Source organism: Mauremys reevesii, linkage group 9, assembly GCF_016161935.1.
Source record: "Mauremys reevesii isolate NIE-2019 linkage group 9, ASM1616193v1, whole genome shotgun sequence".
NCBI classification, from domain to species: domain Eukaryota; kingdom Metazoa; phylum Chordata; order Testudines; family Geoemydidae; genus Mauremys; species Mauremys reevesii.
Window position 1 is genome coordinate 8,512,278 of NC_052631.1, and position 19,102 is coordinate 8,531,379.

Below are 19,102 nucleotides of genomic sequence, written 5' to 3' on the forward strand. Positions count from 1 at the left end.
TTCTCCATCTCACACGCAGATGGCTCTGTACGTTTTACGAAGGCTTGTTATTTTATTTTTTCTATATATATTTAATTTATAAAATAAAAAGTGTAAATTCAGTGCCCCAAACTTTGGTCCTGATCCTGTTTCTGTTAAAGTCAGTGGGAGTTTGGTCCTTGGTTTTATAACAGAACTTGCTCTCAGAGTACAGCATACAGACCGATTTTAATCAGCGAGGTTAAATGTATGTGGCCTGCCCAATGAAATCCACCTTGGACATGTGAAACCAAGAGCAGAATTTGGCCTTGGTCTCCAAGCAGCTACACTGAATGTACAACCTTCTAATCATTGACTTGGTGTTTGCAGTTGCCATATATGCAGGTTTAAAGGTGATGGTCAGTGTGTTGTTTAAGGAGGACACAACAAAGCATATAAAGAGGCCTGATTCCACTTCAAAAGTTTATTTGCAGGCTGGCCCTGGCCTCTCTCTCGTGGCTTGCTAGAGGTTAGAGCATTTCTGATCTGCCTCACTGATTTTCTTAGCAGAATGACCCTGCTCGTTTTGCTTCTCTTGGGCAGTCAGTTGCTATGCTCCTGGGCTGAGTCTCCTCCAGTCGTGGAACTACTTTCCCCTGCTTGTAATGACTCTGCAGTGGAGGCAGCTGCAGATCTGGCTCTGCGCCAGATCAATGCCAACCAAAGAGAAGGCTACGTGCTCGGACTCTATCGAATTTTCAGCGTCCAAGAACATCCCCAGGTAAGGAACCCTCTCATTCTAGGGTAGTGTTTGTCCTGGGGAGGGGGGGTGTACTTTGTGCATACTGTCCAGTTGTCCTATCAATGGGGGTTTGAACCAGGGAATGCTCAGAAAGACATTTCACAAAGGCTGGGAATTAATTCTGATGTGTAGAATACGTGAGGAGCTAAATTTTCCTAGGACTCTCAGAGCAGTGGCAACTTCACCCACAAATGAATGGAAATAATTTCACAAGAGCAATTTAAAGCAAGTAAGACAATTGGAAGCAGGAGGATCTGATTCTTTCTGGCCATGCACCTAGTACCATCATTGGCATCTGTTCAGTGAGAGTGAAACACCACCATTGTCATTTAATAACATTGTACACCCACTTGACTCAGTTGTACTTGCTTATACAAGGTGCAAAGCAATAGTGTATTGGGCCCTGGGAATTTTTTCACATACAATTGGGCACCTCACTGAAGACTGACTTGCCAAAAGAGCTTTCAAACCAGGGCACAGGTAATAATCAGACAGGATTTAAAAATAAATGTAGATCTAAGGGGAAAGTATATCTCTATGTGACTATTTTATTTATTATTGTTTGTATTGCAATAACATGTAGGAGGCCCAGCCAGGATCAACGTGCCAGGCCCCGATATGTAAGGCACTGTATAACCATGGTAGTAAGACCCCCTTCCTCCACTGCACACTGATATAATATCTGTGCACTCACTTGCATTGTTTAATGGCTATAGTGCTGTAACTGAACAGAAATTCCATTGCCAGATATTTAAAGATCTCCCACATTTACTAGGACTTGTCACTGTTTCCTACCCGCCAAGACACAGCTTCTCCAGCAACCCGCACAGGAAAATGCCATGGTTAAATTTATTCGCCGGTGATCAGGAACTGGGTCAGTAAAGTTGCACACATATTCCACTGCTCTTTGAGCCAGATTCTCTACCCTTTGCACTGCTCAGGTGGCTCAAAGTGACCAGAAAGCAACCAGAATAGGTCAGCTGAGAGTTCCCACATGGAGTCACTCTCACCTGGCATAGAACCAGCACAGCCATTACCAGTGCTACTCTCTGAACTGACTCCATCACAATGGGGTATGGTGCGGGTATGGCTAGAACACAGTGCGCTCTGGCAATCCTCAGCTAAAGAACGGTCCACTGGGGCCTACTGCCAGATGACATAAATTAGAGCAGCCCCTAGGCTACTCTAATTTATGACAGGGCTGATGCAGATGTGCACTTGCTCCCTGATGGGTCCATCCCCCTCCTCCTGTGCCAGGCATGTCTCAGCAGAGGGGAGAATCTGGGCCTCTTTTTCAATATTGTCTCTCACTCACTTCCATTGCCTCTTCACGTTTTACCTTTAAGGCATAGCTTGTGTCCTGGTTTGTTTGGTTATTTTTACTGATTATTACTCTTTTATTTCTAAAAAATGTACAAAACCACAGTCTATAACAGCAAAATAGATCAACTAAACCCAGCAGCTGAGCCAAAAGCACAAACAGCACTACTGAGACTGTATCACATTTGTGTCGCTGTGAAAATGGAACATACAGTGGGCATTCAAATAGGCCATGTTATTCAAAAATGTTAATAGATCCCATTGACACCTTTGTTCCTCAGAAAGGGTTGAGAAACTTTTTCTTTGCCTGTGTTTTAAATCAGTGGAAAAGCCACACTCTCTCTTTCCCCCTCATTTTTGTGATCACTACCTATGATGAAAACATTTTCAATATACCTTCAGATTCAAATCTGCCCCTAACTGATTTGTGGCTTGATCCTACTCTAAGACTTTTGCCATTGACTCAAATGGGAGTAGGACAGAGCCCTTCATTCACAGGAAATGATGATCAATGTACTTCAGTGACAGGTTTTTAACTAGATCTTGTCATCATTAGATATTGGAACATATTTACTTTCTTCTTTTACTGTTTTTAATAGGTCCCCTGTCCCCCACAAGAGTTGCTGACCTGTGGTTGCCAATTCCCTTCTGGCTCCAAGACAGGTGGTGTCAGAGGTGAAAGTAAGTCGGTATGGTCTGGTATGGTGTACCGGCAAGAGCCAGTACACAGCCGACTATACCAGCAGGGGGCAGCTTCCCCTAGACTCCCGGCAGTGGCCAGAGCCCCTGGCTCTTTAAATTGCTGCCAGAGCGCTGGGTTAGTCGCAGGGCTCCAGCAGCGATTTAAAGGGCCCACGGCTCCTGGCTGCCGCTACCGCAGCTGGAGCCCCAGGCCCTTTAAATCACTGCCGGAGCCACGGGGTAGCATTGGCGATTTAATGGGTCTGTGGATTTAAAGGCCCCGCCCCCCCTGCCTGAGGCCCCGCCCCTTCTGGTTGAGACCACCCCACCCCTTGCTCAGGATTCTGGCCCTGCATATGAGTAAGTCCCTTAAATTACTTTCTCCCCTGGGTGGTGTTAGTGTCAGCAGAATCAAAGCAAGGGATATGCCTGTGTAGAAAACAGAAATCAGATGTTATCCAATACTGAACAGATCTCAAAAGGTTCCTTCTTAATAATCTTATTTATGAGATAAAAAATAAGGGTAATGAAATGCTCTGTGATCTGCTCACCACTGAATAAATCCTGAACTAGCCTTTCCCCACTGGAGGCTGATGCATCTGAAAGTCAGTACATAAAACTGACATGGACTGTACAGAATACTCATAGCCCTTCTGTCTGTTAGAACTGGTCCAGTACTGGAGCTTGGGCAGGGTAAGAGAAGGATTATGTTTCAGTTTGATTGTATTTAAGCACTTAAATATTCCTGAATTCCCCAAGCTTCAAAACCAGTCTGTGTGATTCAGCAGAATAGACACATCTGACATCGAACATGTGTTTGATCGCAAATACACCTGTTTGATGCAGAATGTATGTGCTCCAAAATACTTGGGTGACTAATTTGGAAGCTCAAATACCAACTTCAGATTCTTTGTATATCCCTCCATTCCTATCTGCTCACCTGTGATATTCAGAAGAATGTTTTTCTAAGACAAGATATATTCAAAAATAATGAATCTGGCTCCCAAATGCTGCACACAGAGACAAAAAACACTGAAATTTGCAGAACCTGACAAATACTCTTTGACTGGTTCTACTGTCTGTCTAATCCAGTGGTTCTCAACCTGCAGCCCAAACAGCACACAGCTGCGGCCCATGTAACATCCTCAGGGCCATACAGGTAATATATATATTGAGTGGATCCGGCCCATATAACATATAGAGAGCTGCATATGCGGCCCACAAAGGTAAATTAGTTGAGAACCACTGGTCTAATCTGTAATCTAAATTAGCCACTAGCCATTACATTTTAAAGATATGTGTCACTGTGCAGTGCCTAGGTGCCATGCACAAAGTAAAAGTCACATCTGATTTCATCCACAGAAGGACCAGCATTTTCTAACACACGTGCGCTACATCCATTGTCCTGAGGCAAACCATTGAGATGGTTTTCTTCCAGTGGAACATTTATAGCAGCAAATAAACATGATCGTGTATCTGTACAGTGATGGCAAAGCACAGGAGATGCCTGCAGTGCCTCTTTCCATAATAATAATAATACCTAGCTCTCATGCAGCACTTTCCTTCAATAGATCTCCAAAGCACTTTACCAGGGAGATCAGTATCAATATCACATTTTACAGATGGGAAACTTGGGCACAGAGGAGGGAAATGACTTGTCCAAGGTCACCCAGAAGGGCCAGGACCAAGCAAGGAATAGAATCTAGGTCTCCTGAGTCCCAGTCCAGTGCGCTATCCTGTAGCGTGCTTCTGATGTCATATGCCCCATGCATGCTAGGAAACTTCAGCTTCAACAATGTACATTCTTTATTTACTGACACAACATACCTGTAGATAATTCTTTTGTTTTCACTAAAATTAGAAAAGACCTTTATTTCAACCAAACCATAAAGTTCTGTTAACTATTTTAAAAACAATTTCCCATTACCATGGTTCATCCTCATTCTTGGGTTCTGGCTGGCACCAGAACAGGAAGTGTGAAAATAACTCAAAGAAAGGCTGTTCTTGCAATAATTCTGACCTCACTGAGGGCTGGAAGCATTAGACATATTTCAAGACAGCATGTTTTACAGGCCAGATCCTCAGCTTGTTGCCGGCCCAAAAGGCCTGAGGCAGCAAACAGTGGTTCGTTGCCCGGTGTGCTTCGTTCCGATAAACACACCAAGGTGGAGAATGCAGAAAAAAGTTTATTTGAGCCCAAATAAGGTGCAAGGGAGACATAGCAATCTCAAATCCTGCACACAGATGCAAGCTGTGTTTTCCTTCTTATACATGATTTTAGTTAGACATTTTTGTTACCGCCCACTATTCTCCTCCCTCCTTTACTCCCCTCCTATATAGTAGACATATTGTATAGCTAGTGATTACATTAAACAGGTTAAATCATCCTTGACAGCAAACAATTTATCTTGTAACTTTTCAAGGCTGTTACCTTGGTTTACTTTCGGATTTATTACTTTGCTCCCTCTCCCCTCCTCCTCCTAAGCCAGATACAAGTAGTAAAAAGGGGCCTATCTCCTGGTGCCAGTGTTGCACTGATAAGGAGCAGTTACACATTCCATTCTTAATTCTGGCTCGCAAGGTCAATCAGAGTCCAACATGGAAACAGTTTGGACAAGCTTAGCATCAACCCTGATTCATTCAGGCCTGGTACAGAAAGGCTTCATTAACACTGTGGTTTTTCACCCTCCTGAGTTACCTAGGGTTATGCTTAATGACACCAACAAGCTGGCATATGCTGATTTACACTAGCTGAAGATTTGGCCCACAACATTTCCAGCTTTTTGGGGGGTGCTTGTATGAACTTTTTGACATTTGTCCATCCCTCATTGTTATTCTCTTTTCTTTGTGATGGGTGAAATTGTGACATAACCCCTTTTCTGCTGTGTTTAGAAAATCACTGGTTCTGTCTTCTATCTCACCTTGGATGTCGTAGAAACTGAATGCCATGTACTCAGCAGAAGGTTGTGGAAGGATTGTAAGAACAGAGCTACGCATGAAACTGTAAGGATTTGTTTTATTTATTTATTTCTAGATTTAAGTGTACATGGGAGCGTATGGCTCAGGTACTACTGAAGGAAGCAAAGATCCTTGCATAGATGGTTCTTATAAATTGTCAGCTGGTTAAAAATTTGAAACTTTTTAATACAAAATATTTGTAAAACATTTCCATGAAAATATTTCACTGTTTTCCAACCAGTTTATAAGAGTTCTCAAATTCAAAATTTCAACAATTTTTTTCCAACCAGATCTAATAAGCAGCTACTGGTAAATATGCATGTTTAGAATCCCTGTAAGGGTTTCTCTGAAAATAGCCTGACAAAGGCGGAATGAGAGAGACTCACTTTATTCATCTTAATGCTTTTTTTTTGTTCTGACAATCTAACTAACTAACTAAAGGCCTGAAAAAGTAAAGAGAAAGAACAAACAACGAGCTAAGCCTCACAGATGCAGCAAGCAACCTAGGCTCACTGCTAGAGCCAGTCAACACATTTTTGACAAAATATTTTCATGGGAAAGGAATTTTGCATGAAAGACTGTTTTAGCATCTGATGAAAATATTCAGGTTTTGGTTAAAAACAAACAAACTAAAATGTTTGTTTTTTGTCAAGCGGTTTTTATTTTTTTAAACAAAAACCTGAAATTCAAAAATAAAAATTTCCTGACCATCACAGCAGCTCCTTTGGCAGTTAGAAGGAACTGATGGGCGGTTGGGTTCCACCTCTTTTATACCTCTGGAGCCCTCCACAAAGGGAGAAACAGTGAAGGGTGAGTGGCCCCCAATGGACACTATTCATCAGAAGATTTCTGAAGCTTCCAGCACATGTGCCTTGATCCCACAAGGGGAAATTCTGAAGAGGCCACCTGAGCATTAACATTTAAAGTCACTGATAGGATGAACATACTGGGTGAGATTATTTTAATACTGCTGGTATAAACTCATGCTAAAGCCAGCATAATCAACCCAGGCTCACTGTAGTGTGAGGGTGATCCTCCAGTGCCATAGAGCTGATGTACAGACTTTTATGCCATTCTCCCTCCTTGCTACCAACACAGCATGGAAAAGGGTCAGACTCATGGCTGGAAGAGAGCGGGAGTGGGTGGGACATTTCCACTGTGCTGAGCTCCAGCTGTTTTCAGATGGTTGGGCTCTGTCTATACACCCCTCAAGGTCCCCAATGGAGGGGGCAAAGCCCGGAAAAAGGAAATGTGCCAGTGCACCCCAGCAATCCCCAGTTGCCAGAAGAAGTGGGGGAGGCTGGGCAGCTAACTGGCAGTGTGCAGATGTAGCACCAGCCCTATGATCAGGGAGCTCCTTTGTGCTCCCTCTTCTCAGCTATACTTAGTGGCCAGCTGAGAATCTGAACCTACTGGTCAGATTCTAAACTGGTGTAAATGAGCATAGCTCCCCTGAAGTCAATAGAATTATGTTGATTTATACCAGCTGAGGATCTGGCTTTTTATTTCTCAAAAGTCTTTTCAGGTGATAAACGTGTTAATTCTCAACTGAACACTAATGCAAAATCTCTCTTTGTAAAGAATTATATAACTGTATGAAGAAGAATGCACTGTTTAGAGGCTCTATGGCTACTGTCAGGCTGCAAAACTAAATTCCGCCTACAGTCACAGCACATATTTATATTTCTTTAGGTTTTTGGGCAGTGTAAAGCAACCCTCTACATTAACAAGCCAAGGAGAATTGTTCACCTACATAGCTATGAGTGCACTTTACAGCCAGGTATGTTATTCTTAATATGTTTCTTATAATAAAATATTGGGGGAGCATGGAAGGACTGCATGGAAACTTTTTAAAGACACCATAATAGAGGCTCAACTTAAATGTATATCCGAAATTAAAACACACAGTAAGAGAACCAAAACAACCGTGGCTAAACAACAAAGTAAGAGAAGCAGCAAGAGGCAAAAAGGCATCCTTTAAAAAGTGGAAGTTAAATCCTAGTGAGGAAAATACAAAGGAGCATAAACTCTGGCAAATGAAGTGTAAAAATATAATTAGAAAGGCCAAAAAAGAATTTGAAGAGCAACTAGCCAAAGACTCAGAAAGTAACAGCAAACAATTTTTTAAGTACATCAGAAGCAGGAAGCCTGCTAAACAAGCAGTGGGGCTACTGGACGATCAAGATGCTAAAGGAGCACTCAAGGATGATAAGGCCATTGCAGAGAAACTAAATGAATTATTTGCATCGGTCTTCACAGCTGAGGATGTGAGGGAGATTTCCAAACCTGAGACATTTTTTTAAGTGACAAATCTGAGGAACTATGCCAGACTGAGATGTCATTAGAGGAGGTTTTGGAACAAATTGATAAACTAAACAGAAATAAGTCAAATGTGAAATTGCAGGACTACTAACTGTAGTCTGTAACCTATCATTTAAATCAGCTTCTGTACCAAATGACTGGAGGATAGCTAATGTGATGCCAATTTTAGAAAGGGTTCCAGAGGTGACCCCAACAATTACAGGCCAGTAAGCCTGACTTCAGTACTGAGCAAACTGGTGGAAACAATAGTAAAGAACAAAATTGTCAGATGCATAGATGAACATAATTTTAGGGAAGAGTCAACATGGTTTTTGTAAAGGGAAATCATGCCTCACCAATCTACTAGAATTATTTGAGGGTGTCAACAAGTGTGTGGACAAGGGGGATCCAGTGGATATAGTGTATTTAGATTTTCAGAAAGTCTTTGACAAGGTCCCTCACCAAAGGCTCTTAAGCACAGTAAACAGTCATGGGATAAGAAGGAAGGTTCTCTCATGGACTGGTAATGGGTTAAAAGATTGGAAACAAAGGGTAGGAATAAATGGTCAGTTTTCAGAATGGAGAGAGGTAAATAGCGGTGTCTCCCAGGGGTCTGTGCTGGGACCAGTCCTATTCAACATATTCATAAATGATCTCAGAAAATGGAGTACACAGTGAGGTGTCATAATTCACAGCTGATACAAAACTACTCAAGATACTTAAGTCCCAGGAAGACTGCGAAGAGCTACAAAAGGATCTCTCAAAACTGGGTGACTGGGCAACAAAATGGCAGATGAAATTCAGTGTTGATAAATGCAAAGTAATGCACATTGGAAAACATAATCTCAACTATATAAATAAAATGATGGGGTCTAAATTAGCTGTTACCACTCAAGAAAGAGATCTTGGAGTCATTGTGGATAGTTCTCTGAAAACATCCACTCAATGTGCAGCGGCAGTCAAAAAAGTGAACAGAATGTTGGGAATCATCAAGAAAGGGATAGATAATAAGACAAAAGATATCATATTGCTGCTATATAAATCCATGGTATGCCCACATCTTGCATACTGCATGCAGATGTGGTCGCCCCATCTCAAAAAAGATATATTGGAATTGGAAGAGGTTCAGAGAATGGCAACAAAAATTATTAGGGGTATGGATGGCTGCCATATGAGGAGAAATTAATAAGACTGGGATTTTTCAGCTTGGAAAAGAGGCGATTAAGGGGGGATATGATAGAGGTCTATAAAATTATGACTGGTGTGGAGAAAGAAAACAAGGAAGTGTTATTTACTCCTCATAACACAAGAACGAGGGGCCACCAAATGAAATTAATAAGCAGTTCTTATGTTCTTAATGCTTAAAATAGAGCCCAGCAAATCTACAGATATCCAGGGACCATTTTTGTGGATCATGGATCAGATGCAGATACAAATTTTGTATCTGTGCAGGGCTCTACTTAAAATGTGGCTCTACTCTGACAAGTGACTGTAAAAATGGCATCATGGTGTTTCATGGTAATTTCCTCTCAATGGCATCTGCCCTACCTCACTTTCTCAGGGCAGAAGGATACAAGCTGTTGATATTGAGGACTTTTAGGACCAACATGGCAGAGCCGTAACAAGGAATTTTTGCACCTGAGGCAAGGGCCGGCTCCATGCCCTTCTGCGGCAATTCAGTGGCAGGTCCTTGAGTCCCTCTTACAAAGAAGGACCCGCCGCCGAAGAATGAATGAAGCAGCAGCGGCAATTTGGCGGCAGGTCCTTTTGGTGGTAGGTCCTTCCCTCCGAGAGGGACTCAGGGACCCGCCGCCGAATTGCCACCGAAAAAGTGGCGGCGGTAGAGCTGCCACCGAAGTGCCACTGATCACGGTAGAGCTGCGCCCCTCCGCTTTGCACGCCCAAGGCAAGTGCCTCACTCGCCTCGCCCTTGTTACGGCACTGCAACATGGGTACACAGAACTAGACAGCTCCTGACTTTGAACTGAAAAGAGGATGAAGGACTTTTTACATGTGCATTTGGCATGGCACTTTGAATATGATGCAATTCCTTTGCATCGACACAGTTTCTTTCATCCAAGGACCTCCAAATGCTTTACAAAAGCAGCTAAATATCATAATCCCAATTTTACCATTAGGGAAAGAGACTAAGCAGGGAGACAAAGCAATTTATCTAAGAGCCTATAACTAGTTAGTGACAGAGTTGGGAGTAGAACCCTGTTCTCCTCACTCTCAGTTTCCTGTTTTAACCACTAGACGCATTGTTTCTCATATTTCAATTGAGATTATTGAATATTTCTGAAAAGCACCTAGCATGCAGCAGAAAAATGAAATGTATTATTATTATTTCCAGCATGTATCCTCTGGTAATCAATATAGCATGGGACAGCAATGGACATGGGATAGCAAACTCCCCCCAAATTATTAGTGTTATTTCATGATGTTTCTGCTAAACAAAAGTAGGTGGGATCCTTCACCCATATTCAGGCAAAACTTCCATTTATGTCACTCTCTTCAGGGGTGTTTTTCACATTTTCATTTTTCTGCGGGAAATCCATCAGGATGATGCCACAAGAGCCTTTGGAGAGACCCACTTCCCAGTATCTCTTCGTTCCCTTTGGAGCATCTGCCCTGATAGACTTTTCACACTAGAGATGAGTCCAAGCCAAAACCACAGATATAAACACTCCTGATCTTTGCCAGTGTCTGTATCTAGATCTGACCTTCATGACTGACTCTTACGTCTATAATGGGCTGAATCAAACACCCAGATTGGAACATTAGGGTTTGGGCTCATCTATTGACATTTCTCAATGTTACAAACTCTGGGTTTGATATGCCCCCATTGATGCAGGGGGTGCAAACTGCCAACAGGGACCACAGCCCTCTGTGAGGGGGGATGATGTGTATGTGTGGGGTGCATGGGAGGCACCCCTAAGGGAAATGCAAGGGGTGTTGCACCACTATCTTCTCTGCGGTTTCCAGGAGGAGAAATAAACTTTAAAGTGCATCTGGTGCTCTAAGGGAGCCTTGGTGATGGAGATTGCCAATTAGATCCTCTGGGTGCTCTGGCTATATGCCCCTCCCTGGCCAAAGCTGAACACTTTAAGAGCTTTCTCTGGCTGGCTGCCAAGCAGAGCAGGGATTCTGAGCCCTTTGTGCCATTGCAACCTCTCTCTAAGCAGTGGGGTGGGGAACTCTGAGGCAAAAGCCATCAGAGTCTCCAGAGTAGTGGTTCTCAACCCACAGGCTGCTTGCAGCCCAATCAGCACACAGCTGCAGCCCATGTGACAGTCTCAGGACCATACTGGTAGTAAATATATTGTGTCGATGCAGTCCACATAACACACAGAGCTGCATATGTGGCCCACAATTGTAAATAGGTTGAGAACCACTGCTCTAGAGTGACAGTGTTTGGCGAGGGGGCAAGCTGATGAGGTGGATTTGTGGGGGTTGATTCGTGGGGGGGGGGTGTCACATGACAGTTCAATTACTAGGTCAATGGCTATAAGCTTTGTATCAAATATAGTTGTTTGAAATGCCAAGGGCATATGTGGGGCTGGGGCTTGAAACCCTAAAGAAATAAATAAGCACAAAATATGCACACCAACCTGCCTACCTACCTATAGCTGTCAATGGAACTGTAGTGTTTTGAAACCTATCTTATTAACGTGTATTTGTTATTTTCTACAAAGTTCCATCAAGCTCATTTTTAAGGATTTGCCCTGACTGTCCAGTCCCTGGCTGTCCAACGGAGCCCAAGTATCTGGAAACTGCTGTTGTGAGCCTGGCCAAATTCAACAAGGAAAGTCAGCAAGCTCATCATTTTTCTGTCCTCAATGTTACCAAGGCTTCAATGCAGGTAAGGCTGAGATTCATATAGCCCACTTTAGGCCCTGGAAAGCATTGATACAACTGCTGCACTTTTTACAAGTTGCTCTATCAGGTGCAAATATGGGCTTGAGCACCAACAGTTGGTTCAGGATAGGATTCTGAACCTTCAAAGTTTGAGTCTGTGTAGATCTGTGGCTTTGATTCATCTTATTATAGAGGGAAGAGCCATTTACAAAATTCAGAGCTAGATTTGAACTCCATAGTTCATTGTCCCTGCTGGCAATTTGCCCCTGGGCTTTTGATTCAGGCCTACCTCTAACAAAAGGCCCAGATGATAAAGTATTTAGTGTAGCATAGAGGTCCCTTTCTGTGCACACCTGCAACTCACCAAATTAGCTTAAACATAATTTAAAATATCATTGCACAGTGAGGAGGTGCTAATTATCAGTGTCCTGGCTAAATTCCATGTGTTCCTCACAATTATATCTTGCCTCTCTAAAATTCATTTCAACTGGATAGTCTTCACTCTCTGTCTGTAACTGTTGTGTACTGTTACTCATAGACTTTAAGATCAGAAGGAACCATCATGATCATCTTAGTCTGACTTTTTGCATATTGCAGGCCACACTGTGTGCTGTTTACATTTTTCCATTTTCCAACCCAGAAGTGGCTGCATTTCAGGACAGGGTCAAGTGATATCTATAGATAAAAAGTTGGTTGAGCCACAATGAGGATCTTTGGATGAAAGTCTCTGTGTAAATATCAAGTATTAATAGTATTTTAAAGAAAAAAAGCATTTTAATCTAGTTTCAGCTTTGACTGATGCATGAGCTAGAGTGATACTTCAGTGGGAATTCTGTATAAAAGATAAGGATCAGGCTGTAGGGCAGCATTCAGAGAATATGGAAAATATATTCTCCTGCAATACAGCTAACAAACTCAGAAGTCTAACCCTACTCCCTCTGATGTTCATGGGAATTTTGCATTCAACGCAAAAGGTGCAGGATTGGGATTATGAATTTCTTTTCCTCTTGCTGGCAAATTTGCAAAGGCTAAAAATAACAGTCAGTGCCCTCTCTCTCTCTCTCTTCTCATACAAAACTTTGACAGTGGGTCGTTGGTCCTTCACACTTTGTAGAGTTTACAATTCAGGAGACATCCTGCTCCAAAAATGAATCCATTGCTGATGTCTCCAAGTGCAAGCCCCTCTCATCTGAACTGGCTGTAAGTAATTCTGTTTGCAAAAAAAAAATAACTTTGTGGATATTATGATTTTTGCATTAAGCATTTTGCATATCTTCTTCTGTTTTTCTTCTTTATGAACATGATCCAAAGCCCACTGAAGTCAGTGGGAGTTTTTTCATTGACTTCACTGGACTTTGGATCAAGCCCTATATATGATTATTATTTATTATCTATATTAATGTAGAACCTCAGAGCTCTAGTCATGGATTAGGATCCCATTGTGCTAGGGGCTGGACAAACAGAACTGAAAAGAGTTTCTGCTCAAATTGTTTACAGTTTAAGACAAGTATCCCAGATAAAGTTCTGGATAACTGTCCAGAAGTGTATGAACATGAATGGCACAGAAAAATACAGTACAGAATGAGCAGAGTAGCTAGTGCTTTGCAAAAGTTATTAGTTCTCAAGGGCTTCTTCAGTACAAGCAGCCACAAATAATGAATTATAAAGAATACACACAAGTATTTGTACATTGTGCTCAAGAAGTCAAATATAGAAAACCTTTAGAAATTAGAAGAAGGAACTTGAAGACATCTGAAAGGTTAAATTAGCACATTAGCCAATCGGTTCTGTTCTCTTAACCTTGGCCTGCACTGAGATTAGAACTGTGCTGCCTATCAGCATGTGTAAATCTAGGGCTTGTCTACATGGCACTGTAATTCAGACTACAGGGGTGTGAACTGTAGAGAGCTCTAACGTGTTGCGATCTCATTGCCCCAGGTAGACCTTGCTGGCATGAACTAAAAGTCAGCTAGTTTGCATTGATGTAGTCCCATTCCAAACAGGACTACATTCACATGCACTAGGTACCTTTTAGTTCACACCAGCAGGATCCACATGAGGAAGTTAGAGAGCAGCACATCAGAACACCCTACAGTTCAGACCCCTGTAGTCAGGACTGTGGCACCATGTAGACAAGCCCACAGTTGTTACTATCAGTATTCTACCGAGTATCAGAGGGGTAGCCGTGTTAGTCTGGATCTGTAAAAGCAGCAAAGAGTCCTGTGGCACCTTATAGACCAGGGGTCGGCAACCTATGGCATGGGTGCCAAAGACGGCACACGATCCAATTTTTAATGGCACACTGGAACCTGCCGGGACTCCAGCATGCCATTAAAAATCCTGCCCAGCCCGGCCCGCTCTCCTCTCCCTCTGCTCCCCCTGCGGGGGCAGTGAGCAGAAGCATAGCCATGCACACAGGGTGGGCAAATGGCCCCATTCTCCCGGCGCGGCAAGCCGCGGGGTCTGCGCTCCTGGGCCGGAGCGCTGGGCCAAGTGCAGCAAGCTGCCGGCCACTCCTCCGCCTTCTCCGCATGCACAGCGCTCTGGGGGTCGGGGCTGCACGCTCCCGCAGGGAAGTGTTTGGCTCTGCGGGGAGGCAGAAACGCTCCCCTCTCCATCGGAGCTCTGCCGCCGCTTGCACAGCACTCTGAGGGGCGGGGCTGTGTGCTCCCACGGAGCAGCGTATCTGGCTCTGCGTGGAGCCTCATGGTAAGGGGTCCGGGGCCAGGGGGGGTTGGATAAGGGGTGGGGGCAGTCAGGGGACAGGGAGCGGGGGTTGGATGGGGTGGGATCCTGGGGTGGGATCCCGGTGGGTGGCTAGGGGCGGGGTCTCTGGAGGGCAGTCAGGGAGCAGGGGTTGGATGGGGCATGGGAGTCCGGGGTTTGTGAGGGGCAGGGGTGGCTAGAGGTCAGGGCAGTCAGGGGACCAGGAGCAAGGAGGGTCCTGGGGGCAGATAGGGTGGGGTCTCTGGAGGGGTGGTCAGGGGACAAGGAGCTGGGGTTGGATCGTCGGGAGTTCTGGGAGTCCAGTCAGGAGGCAGGGGTGTGGAGAGGGGTTGGGGCAGGCAGGGAGCAGGGGGGGGTTGGATGGGTTGGGAGTTCTGGGGGTCCTGTCAGAGGGCAGGGAGTGGTTGGATAGGCATGGGAGTCCCAGGGGTCTGGCTGGGGGTGGGGGTGTGGATAAGGGTTGGGGCAGTCAGGGGACAAGGAACAGGGAGGCCTAGATAGGGGGTGGGGTCCTGGGGGGCAGTTGGGCGCAGGGGTCCCAGGAGGGGGTAGTCAGGGGACAAGGAGCAGGGGTTGGGAGTTCTTAGGGGGCAGTCACCCAGCCCTCTGCCCAGCCCTCTGCTTGACTCCTTCATCCCTCCCACCCGTACAACCCTAGCCCTGACTCTGGCACCCCTCACATACCCAGCCCCCTCTGCCCTGACACCTGCACCCCCCACATACCCAGCCCCCAGCTCTGACTCCAGCCCTCTGCCCCCAACCCTCTGCCATGATTCTTGCACCCCCATCTCCAGCCCCCACATCCCATGCACCCCCCACATCCCCACCCCCACCCAGAGCACCAAACGGGAGCTCCTGCACACACCCCCCCACATTCCCACCTGCACCCCTCACATCAAATGGGAGCTGCCCAGGTAAGTGACCCACACTGAACCTCCTGCCCCAACCCTCAGCCCCCTCCCTCATTTTAGCTCCTGGCCCGATCCTTCACCCCCAGGTACCCACTGTATGTGGGGAGGGCCGGGACCCCAGACTGGCAGCGGGCTGAGCGGATCCGGCAGTCAGGATCCCGGCTGGCAGGAGCCGGCGGATGGAACCCCTGAGCGGCAGTGGGCTGAGCCACTCAGTCCACTGCCGGTCTGGGGTCCCGGATGCCAGCCCCGCACAGCCCGCTGCTGGTCTGCGGTTCTGGCTGCCAGACCCTTGCCAGCTGGGGTCCCGGCCACAGGCCTCACTCAGCCCGCTGCCGGCCTCGGTGAACAGAACCCCAGACCAGCAGCGGATTGAGCGGGCCGGCGGCGTAAGATCAACATTTTAATTTCATTTTAAATGAAGCTTCTTTAACATTTTGAAAACCTTGTTTATTTTACAATACAACACTAGTTTAGTTATATAATATATAGATTTATAGAGAGAGACGTTCTAAAAAATATTAAAATGTATTACCGGCGTGCAAAACCTTAAATTAGAGTGAATTAATGAAGACTCGGCACAGCACTTCTGAAAGGTTGCCGACCCCTGTAACAGACTAACACGTATTGGAGCATGAGCTTTCGTGGGTGAATAACCACTTCGTCGGATGCATGGTATTTTTTTCTCTGAGAACTGTAATCTAATACTCTTTTATAGGCCTGGCCTCTAATGGCATTTTCTGAAAATGTCCCCTATCACCAAAGCATTTCCACACTGGTAATAACAACAGAGTTAGTGTAGATGGTGCACAGGCAGCTGTCAGCATTTTTACCCTCATGTCATCTAATCCTACTCAGAGATTAAAAAAAAAAATCATCTGGGAAATCTGTCCTCCTAGGTAACTTTGCCAGCACAAAAATCAAAAGTTTGCACTAGCTATACATCTGTATTTGTGGCGCTAAATCTGGTTGGACTTTCATAATCTCCTATTTTACAATCTTAAAATCTAAATATTAGTGATGCAATGTGGTTTGATGCTCACTTGTCCTAATTAGCCATTTCTTTTTCCAGCACACTGGGCTCTGCAAAGGCACTGTAATGGATAGTCAAATTGATCATCATCAGTTTGTCAGCATATCCTGCGAAATCTATGATCCACAGGTATGTCTCCATCCAACTAAAAGTTTGCGAAAAGGTCCTTTATAAAATAAAATTGGAATGAATAACGTCTGATCATTCTGTGTTAGGATTATTCACAAAGTAATGGACTGCATGCATGCGGGAAATCAGAAAGAAACTCACTTGTGATAAGAGGATCATTTCATTGCCAGATGGTGAAAAAAGGCAATACAATACAATTTCATCAAGCCTTCGCCCAGGGTCCTAAGCAGGTTTATACAGTCCATGTGCCCGCAACCTCACTGCTATTGTTATTCAAGCTAGCTAGATCAAAGTTAGCTCAGATATGTTTACCAGTGCTGCAGTCACACCTCAGATTGCAGTGTAGACATACCCATAGTCATTAAACCAAGCTGTATCCCAAACACTTTACAAAGCAAATACATTTACAGAACTAAAGCAAGCATCATAATAATAATAGAGGGAGAGTGAAATTAAGAAATAGCTGAATTACCCTGCTTCCAAACAAGAGTAATCTCCCCTGTGTACTGCAGCTGCTTTGCTTGTCTACCACAGGAGTTTTAACTAGTGCATTTGCATCAATGGCTGGCACTGACCGCTGGAATTCAGACTGATCCTGAGTAGAGACTAGGTCTGAGCCTTTCTTTATATCAGAGAAAGGTTTTTACGTAGCTCTAACATATGCATGTATTTGCTGTTTGCCAATTTAGGCTCCTGCCCTTGGAGAACGGGAGCAGCACCCTGGCCGTAGATCTCAAAAACCTGATAAAGATGACGATGAAAGCCATGAACATCATCACCACCATGGAAGGAAGGAGAACCGGCACCCCCACAAGCATGAGCATAAGCAAGGGCACAGACATGAGCATCGGCATCCTTCCCCTTCTGAAGCCAGTCACTTCTCCCCACATCTGGAAAAAACAGTGGGTTGGGTTAAAGTTCTCCCTCCTAAAGTGGAGCATGTGTCTCTCCACACCTTACCAGAAAATCAGAAGGAACATATAGATGGAAAGCCTGTTCCCCCGGAGAAGGCAAACCCAGTGCCAGCCCCTCCAGACACACATGGTGTCGCTGATGTGAAAAAGCTTCAGACAGACACGTCAGAAGGAAAGCCAGGCTTGACCAAGCCCGCTACTGGCCCAGCCATTCTCCCTTTCCCTGAAGGTCCTTTGCAATCAGATGCGTGCCCAGGAGAGCCCAAGTTTGTTAATGTCATCATCCTCCCTTTGCTTCCCAACCCTGTCAAAATAGCAGTATCACCAGGACAAACTGTGACTGAATAAAGTTGATGTTTCCCATTGGCGTGTAAAAACTTTCAATAAATAAAATGTTCTTTACAATTATGGTCTCTGGTGTTGTGTTGGCTTACAGTGATCTTAGGGACTGGTTTTGATAAGGAATTTTATTAGGCATTTTCCAGCAAGAGAATTTTGGGTCAAACTCTGGCTTTTCCCTACAGGGCAGAGCGTTAGTGAAGGGCAGTTGTAGAGCAGCGACCAAGGCATGGTAGCCTGAAGAAGGCAGAATGCTGGAGAGACACAGTCCGAATGTCTCAGGGAAGAGCATACTAAGTAGCAACATCTATTGCCACCTTGAAAAGGTGCAGGTTGAGTTTCCCTAACATCTGTTAGTGGATGCTAGCAGGAGTCCAAGTTGGACGGCACCCTGGCTAGTCTCAACATTACTGCTCACAGATCTTTGAGCATGTGAAACCTGGGCATGCTAGCTATTCAGCGTTCCAGAAACACTAGTGGCAGAACACTGGCTGAGTATGGCAATAGTCTGTAAATAGAGAAGAAGATCCTGTTATGGTGTATCATCTGGTGCTAAAAACTAGGGTTCTTTTGATGATTTCCAGATTAACTCCTCCATAATAACACAGGGAGTCCAGGTTGAGAGTTTCAAAGCAATCTAAGGGATTTAGACACACATTTTCTATTATACTCGATGGAAGAGATGTGCCTAAATCCTTTAGACTGCTTTGAAACTCATAACCCCGATTCTCCATTGCCTGGCATCTTGTGCCACCACTTACACTTGGGCAAAAGAGTGTAAAACGTTATATTTGCACAGATGTCATGACACAAGGTTCAAGTTGGTGGAGGATCAGGCCCTAAGTATTCAAAACTTTTGTGCTTTACTAACTTTGTCATGCAGAAAAAATGGTTTGTTAATCAATTTCACCAAAGGCAGACACAGCCAATGGACAAATATAAATGAAAGAGAAGACAGGAGAAAGAAAAGGAAAAATAAAAGACAGAACTCTTCTTGTGGCCAGGTAGAAGGGAGATGGTTTTGACTGCTAATAGATAAGAGGAAAGCCACCGTTTCTTTCTCTAGTTATAAGCAGACCTTTGTGTATTTCCCAGAAAAAGCAAAAATAGCAATATTTTACCTTTTCCCCAGTTTTGCAGGCTGCTGAGTCACCAGCACTCCTCAAACCTA

General features: G+C 44.6%; 1 protein-coding gene across 1 annotated transcript; it reads left to right on the forward strand.

Annotated features, from left to right (window-relative positions):
* Window positions 1–397: 397 nt before the first annotated feature.
* FETUB (fetuin B) lies at window positions 398–18,000 on the forward strand. Its single transcript, XM_039488197.1, has 7 exons — window positions 398–739; window positions 5,654–5,764; window positions 7,412–7,499; window positions 11,716–11,882; window positions 12,965–13,078; window positions 16,589–16,678; window positions 17,368–18,000. The coding sequence occupies exons 1-7, from the start codon at window positions 530–532 to the stop codon at window positions 17,938–17,940; spliced, it is 1,353 nt and encodes a 450-aa protein (XP_039344131.1). The 5' UTR covers window positions 398–529; the 3' UTR covers window positions 17,941–18,000.
* Window positions 18,001–19,102: the final 1,102 nt, after the last annotated feature.

Excerpts from the sequence above, each read along its gene's own strand:
- FETUB (XM_039488197.1), top strand. The coding sequence starts at position 530 with ATGACCCTGCTCGTTTTGCTTCTCTTGGGCAGTCAGTTGCTATGCTCC. Across the intron at positions 7,500-11,715 it reads TGAGTGCACTTTACAGCCAG|TTCCATCAAGCTCATTTTTA; the intron begins GTATGTTATTCT and ends TTTTCTACAAAG. Across the intron at positions 11,883-12,964 it reads TTACCAAGGCTTCAATGCAG|TGGGTCGTTGGTCCTTCACA; the intron begins GTAAGGCTGAGA and ends AAACTTTGACAG.